General features: G+C 32.3%; 2 protein-coding genes and 1 long non-coding RNA gene across 21 annotated transcripts; 1 reads left to right on the top strand and 2 right to left on the bottom strand.

Annotated features, from left to right (window-relative positions):
- Nucleotides 1-29: 29 nt before the first annotated feature.
- LOC131602876 (uncharacterized) lies at nt 30-7571 on the bottom strand. Its single transcript, XM_058875093.1, has 13 exons — nt 7243-7571; nt 7004-7149; nt 6666-6757; nt 5946-6059; nt 5096-5426; nt 4448-4627; nt 3764-3844; nt 2924-3142; nt 2613-2755; nt 2335-2501; nt 1168-1385; nt 929-1021; nt 30-535 (listed from the first exon to the last, which is right to left on the bottom strand). Exons 1-13 carry the CDS (start codon nt 7439-7441, stop codon nt 335-337), a joined length of 2184 nt encoding a protein of 727 aa, XP_058731076.1. The 5' UTR covers nt 7442-7571; the 3' UTR covers nt 30-334.
- Nucleotides 7572-11048: 3477 nt separating this feature from the next.
- On the bottom strand, nt 11049-13504 carry LOC131607622 (protein TIFY 5A-like). The gene is made up of 3 exons (XM_058879600.1): nt 13322-13504; nt 13115-13211; nt 11049-11443 (listed from the first exon to the last, which is right to left on the bottom strand). Exons 1-3 carry the CDS (start codon nt 13387-13389, stop codon nt 11225-11227), a joined length of 384 nt encoding a protein of 127 aa, XP_058735583.1. The 5' UTR covers nt 13390-13504; the 3' UTR covers nt 11049-11224.
- Nucleotides 13505-15173: 1669 nt separating this feature from the next.
- LOC131602874 (uncharacterized) lies at nt 15174-20074 on the top strand. 19 transcript variants are annotated; one of them, XR_009284177.1, is made up of 7 exons: nt 15177-15369; nt 15814-15851; nt 15933-16030; nt 16348-16503; nt 16589-16966; nt 18004-18079; nt 18356-18925. It is a non-coding gene; the product is annotated as an uncharacterized LOC131602874 (long non-coding RNA). The 19 variants fall into 19 exon arrangements; XR_009284175.1 differs by having other exon boundaries at nt 18344-18925; XR_009284176.1 differs by lacking the exon at nt 18004-18079 and having other exon boundaries at nt 15182-15369; nt 16589-16708; nt 16850-16966.
- The last annotated feature ends 3179 nt before the right edge of the window (nt 20075-23253 follow it).

Raw genomic sequence — 23253 nt, 5'->3', positions numbered from 1 at the left:
TACAACAAAAAAAAAAAAAGAAGAATAAATAAAAAAATATAAGCTCGTATCTTTAAAACTTACATACCATCAATTAATAGAATATTGAGTAATTCTTTCTTTTAACTTTAATAAAATATTAATGTTTTTAAATAATTATATTACTCAAATTTCACATTTCTTTAATTTTAATCAGTTAAACAAAATGGCAAATGAAGTAAACAAATCACTACAAACAGTTCCTTTTCTTCTCCATTCTCACTGTCAATCTATTCATCTTGATTTCGTAGCTTTTATATCACTGAGATTCATAGGCACAGATAAATATCAAAATCAATTGAATGGTCACAAAAATTTATCCAGATCTAGTTGTTTCAGTCAAAGAAATTTTAGGCTCCTCATCTTGGGTATTAGGTTGAATTGCATTCATCATTTTGTACATCCTCTGTCCTTGAGCTTTCCTCCTCTTGGCCTCGAGTTCAATGAGTAGAGCAGTGATATCGGCAGGGCTCACTCCACCTACTCTGCTTGCCTGACCAATGGTTTGAGGCCTAACCTAAAATCATTGAAATTTTTTGTCAAGTCTTTGAAAAGAGTTGTTTAAATAAGGCTATTTGTTGTACACATTGAAGAGATTGAATGGTTTAGTTAGTTGGGTAGATGTTCTTAATAACAATTTCATAATATAGATTAGGCTTACATTGTAGAATGTGTGTATTCAATAGATGCGGAAACAATCAACACTTTTAACACTTCTTTTGAGGAATTCAATATTAACTAGATATTGAAGGTTTAATTAACATAATTTATTTTCATGATATATTATCACCCTTTTTTGGTCATTACTAAATTTGTACAGTGAACTTGTGGATCCAAAGGTTGCATTTCGGTTTTTACCATCCCTACTTGTAATGATCAAAATGTTTATTTTGATAAATATGCTACATACCTTGGAAAGTTTTTCACGAGCTTCCAGAGACAAATTTATCATTGCATAGTAATCCAAGTCTTCCGGAAGTGGCTTATGTTGTTGAGTAACCATCTATAGGTAAATCCAACACAACAACGCGATTTGACATTAAATACACCTTTGAAATTCTACAATGTGCAAACAACTTAACGATATAGGATAATAATATGGACAGAGTAATGAGCATTTACTCCCGTTGACATGTATAACAGACATACCTGTTGAAGTTGGCTTTGCTGACGCAAGATGAAACCTTCATACTTGATATCAATTTCAACACATTCCTTTTCGATTCTTGACAAATTATTGTCACCAAAACCATGCTTATCAAAAAGTCCATAATGAATGTGTGGTTTCTTAAGAAGACTTTCCAATGTTGAAGAGTGTTTCACAGGCTGATCAGACATATGGGTAACTTCAGCAGCCAAATCTCCTCCTGATGAGATAATTTAGGTGAGTAGCAATAAATGATACAAAATAAAATAAAATTTCTTTTGGTCCTACTAGATAAAAAGACATATGTTGCCAAGAGACCAGATAACAGTAATCACATATAAATTAGATTTCTACTTCACACTAGTAGAGGTGATCCGCCAGACTAAATATACCAGTAGTTTCCACTGTAATATTTAAATACCACATTTCCATGTTATATAAAAGTAATCCGTATTGGCAACTTGTAGCTAATGCCTTAAGGTTGTATTTCTGTAATGATTCTCTATTCTGCAGCAAGTTTTCTTATTCCATGTTCCTTTGTATTAACAATTCAGTAGCCTAGCTTAACTTTTGTATTGAATTGAGTTCGTGTGACATAAGCCAAGCCAATTGTAGATAATCTAGAAAGCTTCAAGTAGCTTGTCGGTTAGTTAGATTCTGTTACTGACAGTCTCAACTTTTTTGTTACAATTACAACTGATTCTAGTCTAGGAGTATATATACTTGTACTCCTTTTCTTCATTGAATACAGAGAAATATTTACAATTTCTCAGCTTTTAATCACTGGCTCTCAGGCTCACCGCATTACAACATTTCAACAATCTACTATTTACCACATTATTCTATTACCGGTACTACCATCTGTTAGCTACAGACTACAAGGAAAACAGAGGACCCACGGGAGGGTGGGAGGGGACTCTTGTGTCAGTTATTTAAAATTATTATAAAATATTGTAATTAAAAAGAGTTATTTTTTGTTTAGATGTATCAGCGAAAGTAATTTTTTAAAACAACAGGATTTAACAAAAGAAAGGCCAACAATCATATTTGACTAAAAGAGGGCAAAGAGGCAACGGCTAATTTTCCCCAAAGGATAAACTCCTTTTATTGCCTTTTAAAGAAACAGCTCTCAAAATTTGTTGCCACACAAGCTTGGTAAACAAACAAACCTGAAATCTTGATACTTTTCAATCGCTTCTTTTCCTCAGAAATTCGAACTTGCTTCTCCTGGTACAGTTTCCAACGCCTATCATCTATCAACCCAATTTCTCGACCCAAAGGAGTGAGACGGCTATCAGCATTATCAGATCTCAAGAGTAACCGATGCTCTGAGCGGCTAAATATCAAGAACATGTTTTTTGAGTTGTTATTGTCAAGAAATGAGAAATGGAATGAAAAAGCATATATGCATCTATAAGAAGAAATGTTGCAATTGAAGTTAGTGTACCTTGTTAACATCCGGTAAGGCTCTCGCAGGTCCTTGGTGACTAGATCATCAATTAATGTTCCTATGTAACTGCTCTCCCTCTCAAGAACAATGAGTGATTTACCATCTGCGTGTCTAGCAGCATTGATACCCGAGATAATGCCCTAGAGGATGAAAACCAGTAGATTGTAATGAAAAGGCTTACTAGATTAGCAGGAAGAAAACATAAATAATAAGAGCTTAATTATTTCCCCGTTATGCAACACACCAAAAGGGGAAAAAAAAATCAGATTTTTAACTTATATAGGCACAAATGAAAGTTGACAAATTACCTGCGCTGCGGCTTCTTCGTAGCCTGTAGTTCCATTTATCTGACCAGAGAAGAACAATCCTTGTATTTTCTTAGTCATAAGAGACCTAGAACATTGATGAGCAGGTAAATAATCATACTCCACAGCATATGCAGGCCTCAACATTGAACAGTTCTCAAGTCCAGGTAAAGTTCTCAGCAAAGGTAACTGTAGTCTCTCAGGCAAACCAGTAGAGAACCCCTGTACGATAGAAGAGTAAGAAGTTAGAACTAGAAGATAGGACATTCTCTCCTTATCAAGATAAAAAGGAGGTGAATTTATAAGCCATGAATCCCCCTCCCACCACCCAAATTACATGGCAGAGAGAGGCATAGTTATTTTATGAACTTTGACCATTTTATAAACTGTGACCCTAAATTGACCTTTCATTGAGCTTCAAATATATATTTTTTGACTTAGCTTATTAAAATGTCTTTCTTCCATCAACTTGCTTCAATTCAACCAAATGACATCCTTTTTCCATCAGGCTATATAATAAAACTCTATTTTTCACCTCTTTCTTTGGTGTCTCATAAAGTTGGTAATACTTAAAATATCTAACAGTTTATCAATGTTAAACAAGGATATTACATAATCAGGATCTTGCTCATACTTCATAAGCAAGATGCTTCTACAGTCTAAGCTTCATGCATCATTTTGTCTTAAAACAGGTACATAAACTTGTTGCAATTATAACCACTTTTGTGACTGATCGCAATTTTTCTCACCATAACATTATACCCCAAGGGGAAAAAATGAAAAATTATTAACAATTTTCATTTGGATTTCAGGCAAGAAAGAAAAAATATATATACAACTTACTTGCACATAGAGCTCAGGCACGTCTCGACCCTCTGGTTCAAGAAATACTTGATGAGATTCTTTATCTTTGAATCTTACAATCTAAAACGTGAACAATATTATCACAAAAGAAAAAACGTGAACAATATATAATAATGCACACTTTCAATAATCAATCACATGCTTCAGATCACACCTTCTCTAAAAGGTTCAGGCTTGGACTGAGTATTCCTAATTCTATAAGGGGATTTTTGAGTAAATTGCTTAACTAAGAGTTTATCATACAATAGCTTTTGAACTTTTGTTTTTACTGTAAGGATAGAATTTGGGATGTGTGAAAGTTAAAGAGGGGGTATACACATAAGTTGTCAACAAGCTATCTTGAAGAACTTATTGAAACAAGCTAAAAAACACTTACGAACATATATCATAAGCAATTAAGCTCTTATGAATACTTACACACGTGTTTATGTCATGAAATTGAAGAGGGGGTATACACATAAGTTGTCAACAAGCTATCTTGAAGAACTTATTGAAACAAGCTAAAAAACACTTATGAACATATCATAAGCAATTAAACTCTTCTGAATACTTAAACACGTGTTTATGTCATGAGATGATCCCAAATAAACTCTTCCAAATGCTTCCTAAATTAAACCAAGTTAACTTTTCAAAATCTGATGTGTAAATATTGTTGAAACACACCTTATCTTCTATGGAAGGGCAGTATCTAGGTCCTTTGGCTTCAACCCATCCTCCATATGTGGGTGTTTCATGCAAATTATCTCTAATCATCTGGTGAGTAGTACTAGTAGTACGAGTTAGGTAGCAGGACATCTGTTCTCTTTCAATATGAACATCAGGATCGAAACTAAACCAGTTGACCTGCCAATTATGAAGATATACTGAGGAAACACTATCTCTGAGTTACAGGGTAAAAGCTTTTACTAACAGACTAAATGCAGAAAAACATAATCATTCTCGGACTGGAGCAAAAGCAAAAATATATTCTATTTATCACATCATAATTCGTTGGGACTGCGGTAACCAAAATGATTGCATAGAAAAATCATACAAGGCAATGAGAAAATTGGCTTGTACAATTGATTGCTTAAGAAACATCTTGGAACTTGCACAATTGATAGATGGTGGACATAATTCTCCAGTCCAGGAGTAATTACTAAGGCATTTTAGTTGTAGCAAAGTTACTGAGAGACCGGCATAAATAGAAAACTGACAATGGCATGGCACATACAATGAGTGCAAACAAAACTATTTAAAACCAAAAATCATAAACTTGATTTGAATAGAATTAAATCTAATGAACCTACATATAAAATTAAATGGAAGAACCTCTTCATCTCCATGTTGAGGTTCTAATCCAGAGAAATCTACAGTGCGAATATCCACTCGGGCTGGAGTTCCGGTTTTCAGCCGATCAGTTTCAAAACCAAGTTGCTGTAAGTTCTCAGTTAATCCATGAGAAGCGGATTCGCCAGCTCTTCCTGCGGGCATAGAAGTTCTACCAACCCATATTTTACCACTCATAAAAGTTCCTGTAGTGAGAATGACAGATGGAGCATAGAAGTTCATTCCAAAAAATGTACTAACACCTTCCACATTGTCATTCTTTCCCAGTAAGATATCAGTGACCATAGCCTCTCGAATAGAAAGGTTTGGAGTACTGCAGAAAACATAGTTAAAAAAAGATGAGTAGTAATGTACAAGAGAAGATGCATAAATCATGTGATAGAAGACTGCACACAGCCAATGAAAACCTAAAGAAGTCAGGGACTTATAGTTCAAACTGCTACTCTCACCATTCGGCTTGATGCTTCTTACCAACTTTCAAGTTATGAGGCAATATCTCTTATCATGTATGTTAAAGTCAAAGATATTAAACCAATAATAAAACTAATCTTATAATTGGTGGGCTTGGACTTGTAGTACTTCAGTATTAGCAGCTGGCCTAATTATTAGTAGTATTCATATAATATGAGTGTTAGGCTAGGGTATTGTAACACATCAAAATCTATTAATCATGTTTTTTTAACTGCCATTAGTTTATCCCGGTCAAAATTTTGGTTCAACTTTCACCACTAAATGACTATTATAGATCACATGCAAAAGCTGAGCACATTAGAAAATAGATACCAGAGTCTACAAGTAAAGCGAAGAGGGGAAATTATGAACATGAACTTGCCTTTCTACTACATTTTTCATTAGCATGGCATATTCCCTTTTATCAGTCTGGGCACGTAAAGCACGAACTGCAGGACCTTTTGAGGAATTGAGTACACGCTTTTGTAAGTAACATCTGAACACAAACATAAACAAATACATGAGCAACAGAAACCCCAAAAGCCACACTTTAAACTATATTATATCACAATTGTCGCTTAAAAACATGAATCAAGGTCGGACAGAATGGAAAGTAGCTATTATATTAAATGCAAAAGTAGTATTCTCACTCGAATTAAGGACAATTTGGTTAGTTTGGCTTAGACGAGAATATACCGAGATATTTTGCATATTTTTTCATCTTCAATTATAAAAGGAAACTCATTATGCCACTTTCCCCTTACCTTCAAATCTTTTTTTTTTAATTTTACCACAGCCTACAGTGAATGAGGATAGATTATTTACCAATAATTTACTTGAAAGCAGAATTTTGAGCTATTGGGAAACTGGGCTCGTGTCTCAGATTTATACATAATATTATAGTAATACTGTTGTAAAACTTTTTTGTTTTCCGCAAAATTAATATTTGTCAAAAACATATAAATTATGATACTTCAAAGGAGACGTCTAACAGAAAAAAAAAAAGTAAACAACCGGCATATAAAAACTGTATCTAGACAATCTCAGGGAATCAAGATGCTAGAGAAAGAAAAAATATATAAGCACCAGTGTTCCACGATACCTATCAGCAATTTTCCCGATTTCACCACCAAGTGCGTCCACTTCATGAACGAGCTGGGACTTTGCAGGCGCACCAACTGCTGGATTGCAGGGCTGCACCAAAACTCAGTCTCATTAACAAACTGTTCATGTTTTAGGATAAAACCACACATCACGCATCATGTGTATAACCAATTACAAAATACAGATAATTTTCTTTCAAGAATCCAAAAATTTAATAAAAATGAAAAGAAAAACACATTCAACTTGTATCTATTCAATTGTGCAACAACACACTATTTCAAATTACAAACACTCCATGATGCATATGTTTGGTAACAAGTAGAAGTTAGGTCAAACCTGCCACGCAATCCGGTCAATATTGAGAGTAAGCAGAAGAGTTCTTGCGCCCAAACGTGCAGAAGCAAGAGCAGCTTCGCACCCAGCGTGTCCTCCTCCAACTACAATCACATCATATTTTTCGTCTGCTGTTCCAAATTCATAATCTGCACATAAAAAACACAAATAAGTAAACAATTTCAGTTCTGAAAAAGGATTGATTTGACGCCGAAAAAGCTTGAGAAACGAAATTCTGATACCGCGGGAGGAGGAACTGGCTGCGACGGTGGAAAATCGACGGGAGAAAGTGGAAACGGAGAAGGAGATTCTCCGGCGAGTTTTGCGTCGGAATTTGACGATGCGAGGGTTTAAGAGAGTGAGAGAGGAAGTAGGATAGAGTGTGTTGCATAAATTTCGGCCAAAACGACAGAGATTGAGAGTAAACGACACCGTTGCCATGCTTGCATTTGGTTCTGGAGAAGAAGTGAAAACGCGAATTTCTGGTGTGTCGCAGTGTGCAGTGGCAGAACAGCGAAGGGGTTCAGTGCCGTTTATTAGCCATCCAATGTTGCCTCATCCGGCAGTGTTCGACGTCATTCATTGTTGCTCCATCCGTTTCAAAATATATTTATTATATGGAAAACTAGTCAGAGACCCGTGCTTCCGCACGGGTGATTTTTTTTCTGGTGTAGTATTTTTGTAATGATATGAATAATATAAATAAAAGGAATTATAAGCAATATGCATAATTAAAAGGAATTGTTTTACTTGAATAGAGTTAGAGTTTTATTGATTGCTCTGTTATACTCCCAATTCTTTGAAAACCGAATATCCATATAGGAATCGTTTTGAAATTTGAAAATAAATACTTTAGTTTTCAAATAAAAGTCATTATTGTTTAAAATAAAATAGGCATTGTATTGAAAGTGGCCCTTAAGATTAAACATTATTATCGTATTCATGTGCTAATTTTGTGTGTAATAAAGAACCATATAAAAAAGGACATGTGAGTTGAAGAAAAAAATAAAATTTTAACAAATGCAAATGTAAAATTTTAAATATAAATGAAAAATATGAAATAATTTACTTAATTGTAAATTTAACAATAATTATATAGAAAACAATGATCCACAAAAAAATGTTTAAGATAGGTTAAGAACACAATAGAAAAATTGGGTCAGGTAATTTAATAATTGACGGTCCAACAACAATTAAAAAAAAATGATATAGATCACTATGGTTTAATTATAAATGAAAAATGATCATATAAATTCAATTATATTAAATAATCATATAAAAAATACAATAAGATGGAGATAATAAAATGAAATTTTAACATTTAAAAATAAAAATTATCTCTCAATTAATAGTAATTGTTGATTAAAATAAAATAGCTACTATGTTGATAATGACCACTGAAATAAAAAAATAATTTGATGCGATATAAAATATATTTATAAACAAATGTAAAATAAACAATAATCATGGAAATTTAATTGTATTAAATAATGATAAAAAATCGTGAAATGGAGAAAAAAATAAAAATAAAGATATTATCTCTCAAATAAAGACAATGATTGATTAAAATAAAATAGACATTATGTTGATAGTGACCCGTGAGATAATAAATAAATAAATAATTAGAGAAAAAAATTAAAATGAAAGTAAGAAAGTGTGAAAAAATGTGAGAGAAATTTGAAATTTTAATTAAGATAGAGAAAATGTGTAATGATCGATTAAAAAAATTAAATATTGAGTTGATAGTGGCCCGTGAAATAATTAAATATTTTTGGGAATAATAAATAATCGATTATTAATATTTTTTGCGATAATAGATAAATGTTGAAAAATTAAAATATGGTAAAATGAAATGCGAAAGAAATTTGAAATTTTTAGTAAGATTAAAATTTAAAAATAGATTATTAATATTTTTTGTGATAATAAATAAATTAAGAAAAGTTAAAATGAAAGTAAGAAAGTGTGGGAAAATGAAATGTAAAAGAAATTTAAATATGACTTCCATCATCCATGGCTTACATGTGATGTCATCATTCATGCAATAAAGTTGTAGGGAAAATGTTATTTAATTCGGACCAATGAAAAGCTAACACTTGGTGCATCCATTCAATAAAGTTGAAAGAGTAAATACTTAATTTGTTAGTTACAAAAATGACCTTTTATTAGTGCAAATAAATTTTGGTGAAAGGGTAATTTAGGCAATTTGATCAATCTATTATTAATGAATAGATAGTAGATTAGTTACACAAATATTGTTTACAATAAAATTTATAAAAATTGCAAGGTTAAATATGTTTTTCTCTCTATAAATATCTTAAATTTTATTTTTAATTTTTATAAAAAAATAAAATATTTTAATTTTTAAATTTTTTTTATGTATGTAGTTTTAATCTCGACTATTTTTTAAAATTTTGAAAAACTATTTAATTACCTTTAAAATTTTAAATTTTTGAATAATTTTTTTCATACGTATACGTGTTTACAATACTATAAGATATTGTATTTCTTTATTAAATTATAGAATTTTTTAAGATGAAAAGAATTAAATATAATTTTTTTAATTTCAAAAGATAATGATAAAAGTAATATAAATCTCGACTTCGAAATCAGATTTTGAGTTTTTTTTTAAGAACTTTTTATAACGTTCTAAACATATCTGTAAAATAATCATTCAAAAATATACGTCGGTTTAATAGTAGGGACTAAAATTAAGTGCATAATAATTTTATGGGGAACAAAACATGACTTTTTTTTTAATAGGGACTAAAAACATATGTAATCCAAAATTGTATAAATGAATAAAATTGGAATTCAAACTAAATTATCGTGTTTAGGTCGGATATTTTTTAGTTTGGGCGAAAATCGAATCAAACCAATTATGGATTGTTTACTTGGGTTCGAAGCTAAACCCTTTAAAGCTTTGGTTCGGGGATTTAGTTACTAAGTCGCCAGTTAGGTTCGAAGATTCAGCCCGTTTAAAAGTTTTCATAGGTTTGAGATCAGCGCAGTACTAAAATCTCAAGTTGGTTTATGTTTATCCTGTGTAAAACCACGGTTCGGTTCGTAACTTCGGCCCGGTTTAAAAACTTGCTAAGGTGGGAGATAAGCACAGTAAAAATCTCATAGGTTCGTGGTTAGCTTGTCAAAACCCCAGTTTGGTTCGTGAGTTCAGCCCAATTTAAAAGCTCTCATTAGTTCAAGATAAACTTGTATAAAATCTTGGGTTGTCATCCCGAGTTCTCCCTATAATGGACATAGAATAAAAGTTTTGGAGGCTAAATACACGTAGATACCACATCCCTCATGCCAACCATTTTGTATTCTGAAACTCTTCCCGTGACTGAAATTGATACCATCTACAACCTTGCAAAGGCAAATTTTGACGTTAGAGTTCATCTTTTTATCTTTCTCCTTAATATGAACTCATGACCCAAATTATCTTTATTCAGAGCTACCCAATATACTATCAACTAACTTGGCAAGACAATATGTGTCTCTCCAAGTAGCTAAGCACTCCAAAATGTGATGTTGTAGCAAGGACTTTCGATTTCCATACCTACGATCTCGCATATTTAGAGGCTTGACCGTCTGTAAAGTGCAACGTGGAAGAGGTAACAACCAAACTTAAACACCTACATATTTCGACTCAGAAACCACCTTAAAAAGAGTTTCTTTCAATATCTGAGAAAGTCAAACAACATCTAAGAAATATACTCTTCACGATGAAGATATGAGTTATGAGTACTCTCTCTAACAACTCTGCTTCCAAAATAAGCCCCTTATTTGCGTTGAGGTTATTGGAGTATGTTGTAAGTGGTTTTATAATATCTACAATGTGACTTCCGATCTCCCATATTCTATAAGTAACACGGACCAGACCATCAAGATGATGACATGCTCGACTCAGGACAAGAATCCTCTTCCATCTTCCAAATATCCATTTGTTTTTACTTTAGATATAAAAATAAACAAATTTTATTTTTTAGAAGTTAAGTGCTAAATATCAAATATTAAACAATTGGGAAGAGAAATGCACAAATGCCAAACATCAACAAAAAAAGAAAAACAATGCAACTTTCACAGTAGTGCACAAAGATTACAATTCTACATAATTTACAAGCAGTTGATAATTTGAAAGGGGTACCCTTTGTTGAAAAACATACATATAGTATTCTAAGACACCAAATTAAACAAAAATTTCAATTTATACTTGATCTCAAATAATTATTTCTGCTGATTAAAATGGTAAGGTGATGCTTCTTGGATCCGATTCTTCCTCTTCTGGAGAAACCTTTGAAGTGTTTTTTTCATGGAAAGTGAAGTTCCAGGGCTATACAAGTTACTGGTAAATACTGCTGGTGAAGATGGCTCTGATGATGATTCAGTTGGTGTCCTCACTTTATCCTCCATTTCTTTTTTTGCAAGCATTAAAATAGACCTGGCCTGCATCCAATTCATATTACCCTACTTAATTCCTATTTTAATTCAAATAATAATTGTATATAAGTCTTGTAATACAACACGTGAATAATTCCATGGCTATAATAATATAACTGGTCTAGCTATGTGTCCAAACGATGATGATGCTATTATTTATTATGGTGACTATGGAAAAGAAAGATAGAAAAAGAAAGCTAGTGAAAAAAACATGTACAAAATAATAAAAGTATGCAAGTGTGTGAGCTGTGTCCAATTTTTGAGGTCAACAAATGTGTATGGAATGCTCAGAGAAGGACCACCCCTTATTGAAAAAAAAAAAAACTTTTATATCTTTCGTTAGTCTTGGATAGCATTAAAGTTTTTGTCATTTATTAGTACTAAGTTTATGGTTTTTAAAAAATAATAAAAGAAATAATTTTACTTGTGGGCAAAAGATAGATGAGCTATACATTTTTAGGTTTGAATAATATTAGGAAAATTTCAAGCTTCTCATTGATTAAAAATATAACATGAAAATAGTTTATATAGAGTTACATTCTTTACTTTACAATATTATTAACTCTCATTTATTTTTCTTTTTAGTTTAAATAGTTAATATTATTATTGGTCAAATAATAACAATATTAAACTTTAAAACGGTTAGAATAATACAAGTGTGAATAAGTGGTGAAATAGTCCCACATTGAATATGAATAAGGTGACTTGAGACAATATATAAGTGAGAGAACACACTCACTTATGATCTTCAAGGTTTTAGTCCGTGAAAATGGTATAATTCAAGTTTCATTTTTTCTCCCTACCTAAGTAAGACAATCGTTAAGATCCGTCTAATGTCTTTCGCTTAATTTTTACTCTTATTTAGTTTGTTAGTGGCCTTTTTTTCCCTATTGTATCTCCTTTTTGTAATATGGATTGAGTACTATTCTCCTATGATATAAGGTTTTTCTTATAAAAAAAAATTAATAAATATCAACTAATTTCTTTAAAAAAGAAGACAAGTAAAAAGGAAATGATGGAACAAATAATATGATGAATTAATTATTTAGGCTTAATTGCAATTTTGGTCTCCCTATTATTTAATCTGAAATTTTAGTCCCTTTATTTTAGTTTTTTTTTGAAGATTTTGGTCCCCTTACAAATCCAAGGCAATTTTTAATAAAATGAAACTCAAATTGATGACATATTCAACATAAATCTTAAATAAAATTAGTTTTTTTGAACAGTTCATTGTTGAACTGACACTAATACATCATCAATGTGAGCGTTATTTCATTTAAAATTGCTTTCAAATTTGCAGGGGGACCAAAATCCTCAAAAAACTAAAATATAGAGACTACAATTCCAGATTTTAAAATAGAGGAACCAAAATACAAAAAAAATTGATAATAGGGGACAAAATTGCGATTAAACCAATTATTTAATATTGAGATTTGATTAGATTTATGGATAAAATAAAATTTATATTGATAGTTTTAAATTCAAACAAAAATAAAGATTAATGGTCAAATTTAAACAAAATCGATGAGTTGTTGGTTTAAGATTTATTATTGTTAGTTAATACAAGTATGTTCTTTTTCATGTTGTATTAATACAAAGAAGTGAAAAAGGACATCGATTTAGGTGTAACTTGTTTATTTTTTCTGAAGAATAAAAAGAGAGTACTAGCAAAAACACCTGAATCTCTGTTGCATCACGAACGAAAATCTTGCCATCGTAGACAATGGTCAAAGGCCTGTGCTGCTGCTGCTGCTCTTGTGCTTCACCTTCCATTCTTCAACAACAAAATACAAAACAAATTAAAACCGTAGGTACTAAGTATTATTTAAATCAGGATTAATTCATAAACTGAAACTAGAAAAAAAAATTTGAAAAGATGGTTACGAGGTAGGAAAATCGGAACTAATGGAAGGTGGGACGAGGCGAAGTTCCAGGTTCAAATTCTTCTTCATGATCTTGGAGTTTCTGAGAGACAATAAGAAGTGAAGTGTTGTGGACAGAGAGAATGTGAGAAAGAAAGTGTTTGGTGGTAACACTGTAATGGTATGTATCTATAAGAGCAGTTGTAATAATAAAGCACAACAAAAATGAAAACATTGGCGGGTGCTGTTTTTGTTTTCTCTCCTTTTAATTTAAGCACATGTTTTACGTGATAGGGCTTGATGTGATTTATTAATGGCGTATTCCAAGATTAAAATAATCACATGCTACCCGTTTTAAAATGTCGTCATCCATTTTAATCGTGAAGCTTCAAAATGTTAATAGTATACTAGTAGTACATGTGATGTCTATGCTAGCTCAACAATGTTTTAAATAAATAAAATATGAATATCGATGAATGGAAGTTCTCAAAAGTTAACCTGAGTGACACTTCACAAAATTTAAGTTTAGTTTTGTATTTGTAGCAAGTACAATAGTATAATGTTTGTGTTATGGAGTATAACGAGGCTTTTTGGATTCTAATTGTGTAAAAAAGTGATTTCTCTTTCTCAACCAAGTAGTTAGGATATGTATAGGTTTCGCCCTTTGGTCAAGTAGTTTACTAAGGCTATGTTTGGATATCACAAAATGAACGGAGCGGAATGGAGTGGAGCGGAGTGGGATGGAGCGGAATGGAACAGAGCGGAACGAATGTACCATTCCATTGTTTGGAAATTTTAGGACGGAATAAGACAAATTGTTCATTCCGCCCAAATCGGAGGGGAAGGAATATGGTGGTAAGTGATGGAATGGAATGGAATCCATACCACTCCTTTCCGCTCCGCTCCATCCGTTTTTAAATTATCCAAACAACGGAATACCATTTTATTCCATTCCATTCCACTCCGCTCCATCCGATTCCATCAATCCAAACAAAGCCTTAAGGAAAGATTTCAATAGTTATGTGTTGAGTTAGATTCGGAGCATAGAAAGAATTTGTCGCCCGCAGTTGCATTATTGGACATGTGTTATAATTACTTCTCAAACATGTGTGTTGATGCATCTAATGCCCTCAAGCTGAAGTGAGTGATCCATGCCCAAGGGGCATTGGCCCGGATCAGATGAGTTCATGTGCTCACCGCGTGATGAAACCCTTTCGCATTCAATTTTCTCTTATATTGCTCTTGGGTTTAGCATGTTATGGGTCAGCCTTTTTGAGGCACAAACAAGTTATCCCAATTCACAATATTTCAAGTATGAGGCATGGATTGTCGATATGATTAATATAAGACATACTGGTTCCCTGTCACTTAAGCACGCGATTTGGAAGGGTGATGTGGTTTAAGCGAAGTAGTTATAGTCTCTTACCAACGAGGCCCACATGAGAGAGTCCCTCAGGCTAAACTTAAGGGGCGAGTCCTTTAGACAAGATCTAGATGAGCAAGTCCCTTGAATAAGGCCTGAAGGGAGAGTGACAATTGATTCCTTCGAGCCATGTGATGCATTTAATGATATATAATGATGAAACTCCCCCAAGAAGGTTAAGCATTATAGGAGAGAAAAGAGGTCACTTTGTGAGAAACGTTGTTTTAAAACTAATTCCTATGGCTATTAGTAAACTATAGAAAAAAATCAAACATCAACTACCTAACTAATATTTAAACATACCACCAAACACCCTTAATTACCCTTTATGAAAAATTTAATTACCCTTAAAAAAGCCCTTTTTAGTAATTTGCTAAATAAAAATTAAATCCAACCAATCAAGTGTCTCCATTTCTCCAAATGGCACTACCATTCCAATTTTTCTATTGGGTGTTTACTAATATCCTTTGGTTTTTCCCTCCACCTTTGATAACCCATTCCCTTTTGCTTTTTCCTCGGCAGTCATATCTCTCTCTCTCACTTTCATTTCTCCACCCCATCTTCCGCCGTTCCTTCTCCACCCCATCTTCCGCCGTTCCTTCTCCACCCTAGCTTTCTCGTCCGCGTTTCATACTCCTTTTACCTGGGTAAGACTCCTATTCCCTATGTTCAGAGATTCTTCACCATTTTCTAATAGTATTCGATCGATTTTTAACTACAACATATTCAAGTTTCAATTTTTTTCGTGTTATATATTATGATACCATAAAAAGCATATTTTTGTTTGTTAGGTTTTCAAACTTTTAGGTTTTAAACCTTGTACTTTTGTTATTTCACTGTGTTGTTGTTTTCATTAAACTTTCTATTTTTTTGGTAGGGTTTACATCTTTCTGGGGATTTTGTTTTTCGTTTGATATTTTATTATACCAACATGATTTATAGGTTTTCAGACTTTTTTATGTTTCAAACCTGGCTATGTGGTGGCCATGGGTGGGTTACAATTGATTGTTTATGTTCTTTTAAAAAATTTTCTCCTTCCCATTGCTGATAGAATTTATTGCTTTATTCTGTTGGTTGGCTCTTTGCTTTAGGTTGCTGAGGGCAAGAATCCACTTGTACCATCTAAAGGGTATGGAGATGAAACCGTTATGTTTTACCAATAACAATTGTTATGACATTCAAGGAACTCATGTCATTATTGCTTATGCAGAGAGTAGATATTGAAGTACAAGGAGCTTTATCCATTGGATCATTTACTACTGCTAAAAGCCATTTGTGAAGTTAGAGCTGATGTATAGTGACCTCCTGGTAAGTCTATTCAATTTTTTTGTTTCTTTAATTAATACAATAGTATTTGTATACTCACTGTTCTCTGACTAGATGTTCCCAATCTCTCTCTAACCCCTTTTAAATTTTGATTTTTCAATTTTTCACTATACTGATTATTTTTATGGTTTGTTTTTTAATGTTCAGCAACATGATGTGGTATCATATATCAATGATTCTCTAAAAGAAGGAACTGCAATTTCTTCTTTTCCTAAAAATGCCTTTGGAAAAGTTGGAACTGGCACAACCTATTGGTATTTATGTTCAGCAACATGACTATGTTTAATTGTTTATTGTAGGTATGATGCCAACACCAAAGCACAGAGTCACAGATTTTACAGGGAAACAATCACATCAGTCTCAACTCCAAACCGTAAGGTCAAAGGCTGTTTATCACTTCCCAACTTTCAATGGGAAACACTTGCCTCCAATCTTGAAGATTTTCAGAAGTAGCTGTAACGAAAATCTTTTTGTCTTTTGTCTTCCTTGATTTACCTAAATTTAAAACCTTAATTAACTGTCTTTGAATGGCATTTGCAGGAAAAATTATCATCTACCAAGTCTCGTGTGGAAGTTTTTATTGGCAAGAAGCTTCAAAGTGAAGCAGTTCCTGTTCTTGAGAAACTTCAAAGGGTATATACATTCTATTGATTAATAAAGGTATTGTAGATCATCCTTTTACCTGGGTAACCATTCCTTCACTCATTTCAAATTTTTTGTTAAAAAACTTTTTTCTCAAATACCACATTGCCTTCAACATCCTTGGTTCTCTCTCATCAGTTTTCAACATCCTTTGTTCAGACCAAGTGTGGAGAACAACATCCTTCGTTCGCTCTCATCAGTTTCTTGTAGCTCCAACATATTGTTGATTTCCGCCTTCACTTCATCCAGCTCGAAGATCTTCCGATTTCATCTCAAGTAAATTCATCTCTTAAATCTTAATGTTCAGACCAAGTGTGCAGAACAACATCCTCCGTTCTTCATTGTTTTATTTTGTGTTCTTCTTTACTCTTCTCCTGGATTTCGTTTCTGGTTTTCATCCAAATCGATTTATGTTTTGGTTTTTCCTGTGCTATTTTTTAATCGTCCAAATTGTTACTGTTATTATTTTGTACTTTATTACTCGTCCAAATCGTTACTTTAACAGTTTCAGTTTTAGAGAGTCAACATGAAAGTGAACATGGTTAATGTTAAGTGATTTATGTTGTTGACAACTCCATTTCTTGAATGTACTACTGTTTGCATTTTCTGAGTGTTTTATGTTGTTAACAACTTCCGTTTTAGAGAGTCAGCATGAAAGTGAAAATGGTTTATGTTGAGTGTTTATGTTGTTGACCTCCCCATGGTTTGAATGTTCTAATGTTTGCATTTGTTGAGGGTTTTATGTTGTTAACAACTTTTGTTTTAGAAAGACATCATGAAAGTGAAAGTTATTTATTTTGAGTGTTTGATGTTGTTAAAAAATTCTATTTTAGAGAGTCAGCATGAATGAGTCCAACTTTTTGATGATAAATCTGTGTTGATTTAATAGGAAACTTTCTGCAATACAATTAGAATGACTAAGAGGTTCAAGGTAAATAAACTCGGCTGGTACTATGAAGTTTGTCCAACTTGTAACAAGACTAACAAATCACTGCTTTCCCTTTGAATGCAAATGCGTCAATATTTAATCACAGTCTTCAAACATAAAACTGATTTATGAACCATTGGCAATATTATATTTCAACTTGCTTTCAACATTCTTTGGCTTGAGTATATCAGAAACCAAATGAAATTTCAATTGTTGTCTCATAACTGAATTCCATTATGCATTTGTTCTTGCTATCAAACCATATGACATGTTCTTACTATATATTTGCTGCACTACTTGTAACTTTTGCATGAACTTTCAATTTATTGGCAAAACAATCTCTAGACAACTATGTATTTCATACCATGTGCATTTCCAATTTCAGAACACTGCTTCTACTGCCAAGAACTAGAGCCCTGACTTCTAATAAATAACAAAATTAACATATTGACGAGTTCGCGGTATGTTAATTGACACCTTTTATAAAGGTTACTTCCATTTATCAAGAACATACTATATCCATGTTTGTCATTATACCTGTTCTATAACAACTTAATAAAATATATACAAGTCATTTGCATCAATATTCAATATAATTTGAAACAATTGTCATGTACTTTGATTTCATTGCTTAGGGCCAAGTCTTTTTCATCATTATTATCCTATTACTAGCTTATAAGTATAAAATATCTTATATTCATTTGGATATCACTGCTTCAAAAAAGCTTTGTGTGCAGGTTCTAAGTTAAACTTCTAAAAATTGCTTGCTTCAACACTGACTGCTGAGCCACACCTATCTGTAGCACTAATAAAGCAATGCCTCCAATCTCTTATATGCATTTGGAAGTGACTGATTCATAAAGCAACATGTGCAAGTTCTAATTTACAACACAAAAAGTAGATTGCTTCCACATATACAGTTGCACAACTTAGATCCGTACGAGTTGAGGTTCAGCAGGTCTCCATCACCAACCTGTAACCTCGATTGCCGTGTAAGCTCCTATCTATTTCTTGGATAAAATTCCCCAACTTTTCCAATTTTTAATCCTATCTATTACATGCTTTACATACCCATGCTTTTGGATAGTACAACCCTACATCACTGTAAAGACTAAAGAGCAATGCTTGTGTAGCTAGCCGGATGCTGTCAATCAACATTAAATGAATATCAAAGACTTAGTTCAATTTCAATTTCATGAGCAACAAGTTTCTTCCACTATTCCAATTAAGAACTAGCAGCTATGATTGATTTAAAATATGGTTTGTTATTTTGAATGCTAACTGACACGTTATAATTCATTGTTATTTTCTAGAAGTATATCCAAATCAAGCTATAAAGTTTTTGTGAGATATTGGATCGAACTCTAGTATTGTCGAAGGGTAGCTTCTTGGTTCGACAGTGTAATACGGTGAACTGACTTTTTAATAATGTCGCGGTAAGCAAGAGTCGCCACCGACTTTTATTTTATCCAATTTAAAGAAAGGCTAAAAGAACAGGAAAGACCTTTTGAAAGATTTTGAGTTCGGGGGGTAAGTTATACAAAGGGAAGGTGTAAGGCACCCTTTGCATCCATGGTTATCCATGGGCTCTTAATTGCTTAGCTCACTTTGTTTGTTTGATTTGTTTGAAAAGCGGTGTGCGAATAGTAAAAGGTTTCGTTAAGGACTTTAGCTTATAAATAAGCGTAGCCTTGTTTGAAATTATTTTGAAATAGGAGGTGTGAAAAGTAAACTTTGAAGAAGAACTTTAGCTTGTAAATAAGCGTAGTCTTTTTGAAAAGTATTTGAAAATTAATGGGAAAATAGTTTGATTTTGAATTTTGAATTTGAATGGAGCAAGCAATTACTAGCAACTTACCCTAAGTTTAAAAATTTGTTCTTTTAGCTTTTCGAGGCGAAAGGATCTATCCATGCCATAAGAGGGCAGGAAGCCTTTCAATTGGATGTTTAAGGGTCATCGAGTAATCGTTCGCCATAAGACTGTCCCATGCCATAAAGAGGGCAGGTAGTCTAAGGGAAGGATATAATAGTCATTAATCTTTTTAGGCATCATGCGAGGATACCTTAGCAATTGGGACAATCATCATATAAGGCAACATCGAGGGACAAACTTGATGATGATAATGAACTTAGGGCAACATTTGTTTTGCTTTAGGTATCCTCGGAATCGAGGGACTTGACTATTTAGTACACTTAGAGGCAGCAAGGCAACAGGCAACAGAAGAGGTTACCCTAAAGGTGAGTGTGTGCAGCAATCACGTGGTTAACTTCGATTACATTTATCTTGTAATTAGGTGATCTATGTTCAGTTCATGGTTTGCACTCCCTAAATTACTAACCACGTAGTAAATATAATATAACAGTTTTAAGTGCCTTCAAGGCCAAACAATACAACCAGGGAACAGTTACATAATAATACGGGGAAGGGAACAATGAAACCAGCGGATCCCTTAATAGGGTTTGACATAAGTAATAATAAAGACAGAGTTTAGGGTTACCAACGTAGCTTTGGCAGTCTGACAAACTTTTATCTTTGATGGATGAAGGTTGATGGGCAGAGGCTAGCCTTGAGGCATGAAGCATTGACACTGACCAGATTGTGATGAATCCTAAAAGATGGGCATAAAGAAAAAGGATGCAGTGAGTGTATGGCTGACTCATTGATATTTAAAAGTAAATCATAATTTATTTTATAGGACAAAAATAATATTTAAAATAATAATCAAATTAGGGACTTAGCTTTTGATCTGGCGTGGCGCGTAGGCGGACGAACCCTGATGGTAACCCTGAAAAGAATTGACATGAAGAAGAGAAATGTTAGTGCATTAACTGATTTAAACGTTAATTGATTATAAACCCTAAAAAGTTTACGAACCCTAAAGGGTTATTTAAGAAAACTTATTGTGACCCAAAAGGTTTATAAGGCCTAACAATGCGTTAGTGGAGAACACCTGCCTGAAGATTTTAAGGTTTATAAATGAATCAAGGTTAACAAAAACTTTAATTATTAATTTTCAATTAATTAATTAATTAAAAATATATACAAAAATAAAATTTGTTATTGTTTTAAAAATAATTATTGATAAAATTAAAAAACGAGTTTTCGATTAAAATAAATAACTATGAAATTATTATATATAAAAACTAATTTGGTTAAATAAATAAAAATAAATAAAAGAAAAAAATTATACTAATAATAAAAAAAGAAAGGAATATATATAAAAAATTTCATGCAATTAAAATAAAAACAAAAAAAGAAACTTAGCTCAGATTGGGTGTTGTGCGCTCTTGAGAGTACATGGTGAGAAAGTGGCCAGCAAAATTGTTTGGCCAAAACAAGGTTAATGGCCAAAGGAAGTACCTGCAAACAAGGATAGTAATAATGTTAATAATAATGATAATAATAATAATAATAATAATAATAATAATAATAATAATAATAATAATAATAATAATAATAATAAGGGTTAGTAATGATAATAGTTACAATAATAAAATAAAAAATATTATAAAATAGGTTTGACCTCATATAATCTAAATTTTCCCAAAAAATAAAGAAAGGTTCAGAAAGTTAGATTATGGCTAAAAGGGCAAAAATTCTCAAAAGTAAAAAAAAAAATAATTATGATTGTAAAAACATAAATTTAAACTAAAATGTAGCAACAATGACCAAAACAATGATTAAAAAAAACAAGCCTCATGTATCATCATTGGCCAAAAAAAATTGTAATTCTAGATAAAGTATTTGAAAAAGGTTTTTTTAAAAAAAGAGAGTTGAAAGAAAATGTTTCGAAACATAAAGAGGATGTCAAAAACATAAGAATTTTGATAAAAGGTGGCCTCAAGTATCATCATTAGCCAAAAACTAAAGTTAGTATAAAAACATACATCAAGGGCCTCATATGATAATCATTGGCCAAAAGGTTTTGAAAACAAAAGGTTTATTTTTAGTTTTGATAAAAAGATTTAGAAAAAGATTTTTTCTTTAAAAAAGAAGAAGATGAGGCCTCATACGAAATCATTGGCCAAGAACTAAGCAAAAGAAGAACAAAAGATATTGAAGAAACTTGGTGAATTGTTTTGTAGGTAGGAATTAGGAATGAAGAATAAGGTTGAAGGTGTTAAAAAAAATAAGGGTTTAGTTGTGAGAGAGTAAATTGAGAAATTTGTAATTGTTAGTTTTATTTATATATCATGAATTAGGTTAGAAAAAATAATTATAGTAAAACTATGGACCAAATCAAAGCCCAAAAATCAATTTGTTTTAATTTTAATAAAAAATTAAATCAAACTAATTTAATAAGATTGACTTGTTCTCTAAGTTATAAAAAGTGCTAAAAATAGGACAAATAAGATTAAAAACTTTTTTTTTGGATTTTTTTGAATATTTTATGATTTTTGATGATTTTTGACTAGAAAATACATAAAAGTGAAAATTTGACTATTTTAAAAAATGCATATTTAAATAGTGCGAAAATTAAAAATAAAATTATAAAAAAAAATGATTTTTTGTGATTTTTTTTAATAAAAATAAAATTAAAACTATAGTTAGAAAAAAAAGAAAAAAAAAGTGTTAGAAGTGGGATTTGAACCCGAGACTTTGTACTTGCAAGCCTTACCTCCTTACCAACTATGTTATATTATTTGTTTGAAATAAAAGTCAATTGGAAGTGTATGAAGCATGAGAAAGCATTTTGCTATTTATTAAAATATAAATAATTTAAGAGTAAATTATTATATTTTAAAATAGACTTTAAATTGAATATTTATAAAATTCAAGACGTCAATGTGAATGACCTCAAAATTTTATAAAAAAAATCCAATTTTAAAATAATTTGAATATTTGAATATTGTGGGCAAATTTTGGGGTATGACAGCTGCCCCTGTTCAATCTTCTTAAACCTGAAGATATAGAGTGGTTTGTGTGCCAGTCGGTATCTGAAGGTGGAAGATGATTGAACACTAGAATACCAAGAAATTTGCCCTAGCTGAAGTAGGGACTTTTGTCGGAGATGGGCTTGAAGATGCCATCCAGGTGTTTGAAGTGTTTGAGAAGTGTTGTTTGTGTTTTGATCGTGTCATTACCGTTCGTAGTAGATGAATTAGATCTTTGAGAGTTTGATCGTGTCAGCACCGTTCGTAGTAACTGAATTAGACTTAGGAAATATTTGATCGTGTCCACATCGTTCGTGATGATGGAATTAGATCTCTTTAAAGGTTGATCGTGTCGGTACTGTTCGTAGTAACCGAATTAGATATTTTGTCGTGTCAGTACCGTTCGTAGTAACTGAATTAGACTGGGAAAGTCAGTGATCGTGTCTACACCGTTCGTGATGATAGAATTAGATCTCTGAGAGTTGATCGTGTCAGTACTGTTCGTAGTAACCGAATTAGATCTTAGAAGCAGTTGATCGTGTCCACACCGTTTGTGATGATGGAATTAGATCTTGAGGAGATAATCGCGTCTACATCGTTCGTGATGGTAGAATTAGATTCTCTTGTCGTGTCAGCACCGTTCGTAGTAACTGAATTAGACTTAGTTGGTCATTGATCGTGTCTACACCGTTCGTGATGATAGAATTAGATCTCTGAGCGTTGACCGTGTCAGTACCGTTCGTAGTAACCGAATTAGATC

The sequence above is a fragment of the Vicia villosa genome, linkage group LG5 (assembly GCF_029867415.1).
Source record: "Vicia villosa cultivar HV-30 ecotype Madison, WI linkage group LG5, Vvil1.0, whole genome shotgun sequence".
In the NCBI taxonomy this organism is placed as follows: Eukaryota; Viridiplantae; Streptophyta; class Magnoliopsida; order Fabales; family Fabaceae; genus Vicia; species Vicia villosa.
The sequence above is the reverse complement of the archived record's forward strand: the minus strand, read 5'-3'. Positions and strand labels throughout refer to the sequence as shown.

Coding starts and splice junctions, on each gene's coding strand:
- LOC131602876 (XM_058875093.1), bottom strand. CDS start 7,441: ATGGCAACGGTGTCGTTTACTCTCAATCTCTGTCGTTTTGGCCGAAAT. Junction 3,845..4,447: donor GCCCTTCCATAGAAGATAAG/GTGTGTTTCAAC, acceptor TTCACGTTTTAG/ATTGTAAGATTCAAAGATAA. Junction 2,756..2,923: donor ACGAAGAAGCCGCAGCGCAG/GTAATTTGTCAA, acceptor TTCATCCTCTAG/GGCATTATCTCGGGTATCAA.
- LOC131607622 (XM_058879600.1), bottom strand. CDS start 13,389: ATGAAGAAGAATTTGAACCTGGAACTTCGCCTCGTCCCACCTTCCATT. Junction 13,212..13,321: donor AGTTCCGATTTTCCTACCTC/GTAACCATCTTT, acceptor TTGTTGTTGAAG/AATGGAAGGTGAAGCACAAG. Junction 11,444..13,114: donor GTGATGCAACAGAGATTCAG/GTGTTTTTGCTA, acceptor AATTGGATGCAG/GCCAGGTCTATTTTAATGCT.